The sequence below is a fragment of the Solanum pennellii genome, chromosome 11 (genome assembly GCF_001406875.1).
Source record: "Solanum pennellii chromosome 11, SPENNV200".
NCBI classification, from domain to species: Eukaryota; Viridiplantae; Streptophyta; class Magnoliopsida; order Solanales; family Solanaceae; genus Solanum; species Solanum pennellii.
In genome coordinates, this window is record NC_028647.1 from 25,047,852 (window position 1) to 25,054,493 (window position 6,642).

The 6,642-nt window shown below is 29.4% G+C and overlaps 1 protein-coding gene across 1 annotated transcript in view; it reads left to right on the top strand.

Moving 5' to 3' along the window:
• LOC107003768 overlaps nt 1–4,604 on the top strand; it is a 9,686-nt gene extending 5,082 nt beyond the window's left edge. Inside the window, exon 7 of the mRNA XM_015202052.1 lies at nt 4,363–4,604. Within this exon, the coding sequence (XP_015057538.1) occupies nt 4,363–4,604 (242 nt within the window). The remainder of the gene's footprint in view (nt 1–4,362) is intronic.
• Nucleotides 4,605–6,642: the final 2,038 nt, after the last annotated feature.

Here is a 6,642-nt window from a genome sequence, read left to right on the forward strand (position 1 = left end):
AATAACAGGAGAGGTAATAGTGCCTATGTGTCAGCGCCACATTTATTCACTAATTTTTAATTTTTAAATTATTAACTAATTTGTTTTTTTATAAACAAAAGAAGTTACTATTTTAAAAGATACGTTAGAGTTTTAAATTAATAGAAATTATTGTTTTTTTATTTAAAAAACACGTTTACAAAATGGTAATTACATCCTTCAATTTTGAGTTTTTTCAAAGATAGTTAAAAACTGTTTGAAAAAATTTATTTATTTAATATTTCCACAACCTCTTTATTTATAGCAAAATGAATGTATAATAATAATAACAATAATAACTATAATAATAATAATAATAATAAAACAGATGTTATCATAATAATAGTAATCTTAATTATGAATTTAATAAATTTAAAAAATAAAAAAGTTAACATTAAAAAGATTTATTTTTGCTTTTAACTTTTAGTGTTTTTCAAAAATTCAAAACTTGCCGTTACTTTCGTATTTTAACTTTCTTTCTATTTTATTTTAATATTGAATTTTTTTTAATAATATTATAGTTTTTATAAGATGATACAGTAACTAATGAAAATTGATTGTCAAACTAATAAAATATAAAATAATAATATAAATAAAAAACAAAAACATAATTATAACCACCACAACTTCCCACTTCCTTATTCTGTCCCTCGCATGAACACTTTTTTTCTCCAAAAAGCATATTGATCACTTTTCTTTTATAAGCACAATATCATTTTCCAACAAATTTGTCTTAATCTCTTTGATACTCGTTAATTTCAATAAGTATTATTTTTTTCTTCATATTTTGCCTTTTTATGTGAGGACAATCTTTCAGTGAGAGCATTTGCAATGACAAATTAGAAGATAACTGTGAAAAAAAGATCTGAGATTTCTTCAGGTAATAATTTATATATCTATATGTAGTGTAATTGAGATCTAATGTTTGATTGTAATTAGTGAGTTTATAATCGAAATAATTTCCTTCAATTTTAAAATTTTTAAGTTTGTCCGATTGAAAATTTCTAATTCAATGTAAAAAAATTTATAATGAAACTAAATATGTATATAAAAATAATAATAGTAGATGATACTCAATTACTACAAAATAACATATTTTTTAAATAATTAAAATTAATCAGATCTATATCATTTTTTAAAAAATAAAAATTAGAACAGTGCAACTGTAAAACCATTTTTTTTTACAATAAACAAAATTTTAGAACATTTTATAATTAACTTAAACACGGTAACTTTTTTTTCCTACAAAATTTTGATGATGCTTCTAAAATTTGTTTAAAAGGAAAAAAAAGGAGATAAATATATATATATAAACCCTTTGGTTTTTTTAAAAAAAATGACTATCTTTTCGCAACCTCCTTATTTACAGTAAAAAAACAAATGTAGATGGTAATGAATAATAAATTTTTAATTTCTGAAAAATCATTTCATTAAATAGTAAAATGTTGTTATTTTACTTTTTAAAAATATTTTTGAAGTAATTTTTACAAATAAACAAGAAATAATTTTAAAAAAAGTTCTTTGTTTCCTAAAACTAAAAAGTTGGTTACTATTCTTCGATTTTGAAACTGAATTTACTGTTTTGAAATAAAAATAAAAATAATAATAATAATAAAAAAAAGAAAACTTACTAATTGATTTTAGAAACAGAATTTACTTTTTCCTTTTTTTCCTTTTGAATTTATTAAGTTCTATCCACAACATGCCTTATTTAATAAAAGAAAGGAAAAAGTTCAATTAAAATAAAGTAAATCGCGTCCTTTAAAAAATAAATCTCTAAACAAACCACCACAAAATATCTAAATAATTAGTTTAAAATTTAAATTTCAAATAATAACTAACTTTATTCCTAAAAATAAATATAAACTTCATGACCTACAACTTTGAAAAAAATCTTAATTTTAATAACATTATCCACTTCTTAAGCCAACTCTTCAAAATACGAATTCAAATTTAAATTCAATTCAAATATTTATAAAATAAATATTATAATCAAGTAAAAATCTAGATAAGAAAATTTAGGAGACATATAATAGTCATGTCTTGTCTGTTTACATGTCTTTTTTCTTAATTGTGTGATGTCTCATGTGAAATTGTTTTGTTATAATTGAAGGATAATGACATTGTTTTGTTGTAATTGAAGGAGAATGACATCTTACTCTCTAATGCAACAAGAATCAAGAGGAATAGGAAGAGGAAGAAGAAACTGAGGATAGGAGGAATTTTGAATAATTTCATGGCAATGGACTATAATTCTTTAATAATTTTAGTTCGTAAATTACTGCTATAATAATTATTTCATCGATATAGTCATTTTGCATTACATCTAATATAATATTTTGCAGTATTCATTTTCTATTTTTTATATGCAGATTGTGATGATTGTAGTATAACCGATTATGTCATAATTTGTTTTTCTTTTGTGACTATATATGACTATGTGAACTTGAACAAGAAGTGAACAAGTAGTATATTTATTTTTATAATTTTGTTGGTTTGATGCTTAATTTTAATTAGTCTAGTAATTCATATGTTGATTTTAGCTAAAAGTAGAGTTAATAATTTTAATACTAGGTTTTAGATTGATTTATGAACTTAAAATTTAATCAACTAGCAAACATATATCAATTCAACACTTGCCACATATGTTATTATTCTTCATCATATTAGAAGAAGGAGAAGTTGTTGGAATAATGTTTAGAGTCTTTATGAACATATTCTTATTACACATAAATTATCGTAAATTTTTGTTAGCATTATTTGTATATGAAAAATTAAAACATTATATATGATGCACTTTTGTTACTCAATAATAATTCATATTTAGCTATTCATAAATTTAAAAATATTATATTTTAAATATCCGTGCAACGCGCGGGTACTTATACTAGTTATATATTAAAAGAAGAGTTAATTGCAGCTGTTGGATTAAAGTAGAGGGTTGAGATTAAAAGATAAGAGGCACAATCCATGTGTTCGCCTATGTGACATACGCGGATTGGCCGATTTAAGGGGACTTGATTGCAAAAATTGCTCAAGTTAAATCCATTCGAATTATAACCTTTTCATTATTAAATAGCCATTAATTATTAAATTAAAAATAATTATTTTACAAGATTAACTTAGTTGATAAAATTGGTCATTCTTAAGATAAAATAATATAAATCAGTAACTTATTAATTAATTAAGCTTTCCTAACTTTAAAGAAATGTCGAAAAATATTTATCGCAATAATAGAAATTATATTAAATTAGAAAATCGAGTTAACCTTTAAAAAAAATATTTATTTGACATGAAATATAAAGATGAGAAAGTAAGTAGTAATATTTATATAATATATTTAAATAAATGTGGAGAGCCAAAATTGAGTGTCAATAGCTTGCCCCTTTCTTTGTTCATGGAAGAGAGTAGAAAAGACGTGGACAAAGACACGATCCAATTTTAGGCGACCCACTAAAATACTCCTTGAGCAAAACTTGGCAAGAACTGTTTATGGAGTTATGACCAAACTCTGGCTTTTGAGTTGCCTACATATCTCAGGTTTCATATGTAGTTCAAGAGCATATAAACATAGCAAATTTTAATTAAAATTTTCCCAGTATCGAATTATGGTAATACTGAAATCTTTTTGTGGTGAGGTATGAAGAGATTAACACGAATATAGGGACGAGACATAGTTTTTAAGAGACTTGAATGAAATTATCTGTAGCAATTTCTACTGAAGACTTCTTGTAGATAGATGAATTTTCAAAAAGTGCCCAGTGTCAAGCTATAATGAATTGAGCTCTCAGAGAGCTATGAGTAAGATTGAAATCTGAACTTCTGAATATCGAGTCGAGCTGAGTTTTGAAAGTGAATCCTTGACGTAGCTAGTGATGCTTAACACTGCACTAACTTGCCCTAGTTTAGTTCTTAGAGGGATTTCCTCGTTGTAATGTGTTATCATGCAAAACATGTAAAAAGGGTGAAAAGTACCTATTGCGGTTCAAAAAATTATAAATTGAGATAGTAATGTAAAGAGTAGAGTGTATGTGTTCAAATGATTGTTGGTGTCTCCTTTATGTGTTGTAAATGTGATGCAGGTAAAGTAACTTGTAATGTAGAGGCCCTCGACTGGCACGACTGTTGTAATGTAAAGGTCGCATCTGACTACGTAAAGTAACTTGAAATATAGGGGCCCTCGACTGGCGGGATATTGTAATGTAAAAGTTTGTTATGTAAATTTAATTGTCGGTGTATGACAGTGTTTCTATGTGTGCATGCCCCCTGCCGGTGGACATTTAGTGATATCACTATGATGGAGTCTATGATTGGCGGAGTGTTGCTTCTTTTTCTTATATACAGGCTCGATTGACGGAGTTCGATCGACGTTATCTATGTACAACCTTCGGTTGGCAAAGTTTGACGATGTTTGCTGTGTACAGACTCCAATCGATGGAGTTCGGTCAATGTTTTATATGTACAGCCTTCAGTTGGCAAAGTTTGACGATATCTGTTGTGTACAGCCTCCGATTGGTGGAGTTCGATCGACTTTTGCTATGTACAACCTTTGGTTGGCGGAGTTTGACGATATCAAGTATGTATAGCCATTGGTTGGTGGAGTTTGACGAAGTTAGCTATGTACAACTGATCAGTGGAGTTTAAGTGATATTTTCTATGTAAGACCCCATACTTATGGAGTTTGGTGTTGTTAAACGGTGGTCTCTGATTGGGGGAGTTGTTGGTGAGGTTAGTTTACAAGCTCCAGTTGCTGGAGTTATTTTGACAGAAAGCTAACAATCCTATTTTTTGCGATGATCTTCTTTCTTTAGTATTTGGTCTGGGTCTTGAGTGTACCTGCAGAATTTCAATGAAATTTTCTTAGATATAAGATTCAAGTTAAAGTACTTTTGGAAATAAAGTATGGAGATAGAATTTTGCCTCATGACTATGAGTAATCAAATGACGTTTGTGGTCATGCCCCGAACTTCATGTTATTTTCCTTGATTCTTGTGTTCCTGCACTGATATACCGTGGTTTCACGGTATTTTTAATGTTTTTTTCTTAAGTTTAGTGTGTCCAAAAGCCTTTGTGTATTGATTATTATGTAAGTTTCCCTTTATTTGCAGAAAATCTGTCTAAAGATGAACGCGGAAGTTTTTGAGCAAGAAATGCAGAAAAGTTACCACCTACGAGCTTGTGACGGTCCGTCGCTCCTATGACGGTCCGTAGGTTGCATCGTAGTGAAGCTGCTGAAGGAAGATGGAGAAGTCTGACCAAGTGTGGGGTTTTACGAAGTGCATGACGGACCGTCGTATCCATGACGGTCCGTCCTGCTGGTTTGTCGTGATGATCAGAGAAGTAGTCCCAGTACCCAAATTCCATGAGTTTAAGTGTTATCGAACGGAGACCCTCGACGGACCTTCGTGCTTGGAATGGTCCGTCATACCTGCCGTCGAGGGTAATGAAGAGAGTAGCAGAAGAATTTGCAAAGTATGGGACGACGGAGTCCATGACGGTCCGTCATAACTGCGACGGTCCGTCACTAGGTCCGTCGGTCCAGCCGCATTTTGACAGAATTTCAGCAAGTAGAGTCCTTCTTTTATTAGGTTTTTGTTGTTTTATAAATAGTTGTAAAACCCCCATTTTTGGGGTTAGACTCTCATATAGTTAGACTCTCGTATAGTTAGACTTTTGTGGGAAAAACACTTTTATGTTAGATTCTTTGTTAGTAGATTATTTTGGATATTAGACTTTGGATTGTTACACTCTTCTCTGGAGTTGATTGTTAGTGATTTGTCGATTAATCAAGTAAATTTCTGGATTTTATTCTTTCTAATTGAAGTAAGTGCATGAATTCTTATATTACATATATGAATATTGTGCTTATGACTATGGGTAACTAAACTCCATAACTATGGTTGTGGGAACCATAGGCGAATAATGAGGTAAAACCTAACTAAAATAACAATTCTAGAATAGTGTCTTGCATGTATTGATAATTCTTTCATTTAGAAGTCTTTTTAATGGATGACCAACGTTAGAACTCGCCTTAATGCTACTTGTCGGACCAAGGAGGTAGATAATAGAAAAATAATTATCAACATAGATTAAGTGTATACTATCTAATAGGCTAGTATTTATTGGTACGAGGTATTAACTTAGTCAAATATCGAATACAATGCTTAATATGAGGTAAAGGTAAGGGTTAGTGTAGCAACACACGTAGCCGGACCAAGGTGCGGAGTGAAATTTTGTAGATGCTGGACGAAGGATTTAGAAATACATAACTTATCACTTTGCATGCAAGATACTAGGAAAGAATTGTTATAGTTAGAATTATCAAGTTAGGAACCTGTGGGGAACACTTAAACCCTAGTTACTTTTATTGATTGATTAAACTCCAACATTTGAATCTGTTAGTTGTCTACTTTAATTTAGCTAGTTATTTTCATTCATTTAGAAATAACCCCCCTTTTATTGCCTTTGTTTTCTAAGGAAATAATTGACTAAATAATAGTAATAATAGATTGAAGTTAAGTCTAAATTATTTTCCTCATGGGAACGATCCCAACCTCATTAGTTGGGTTCTTTACTTGATACAACTGCTTTACTTCTTATTTGAGAAGTAAATTTGAGCCTTAT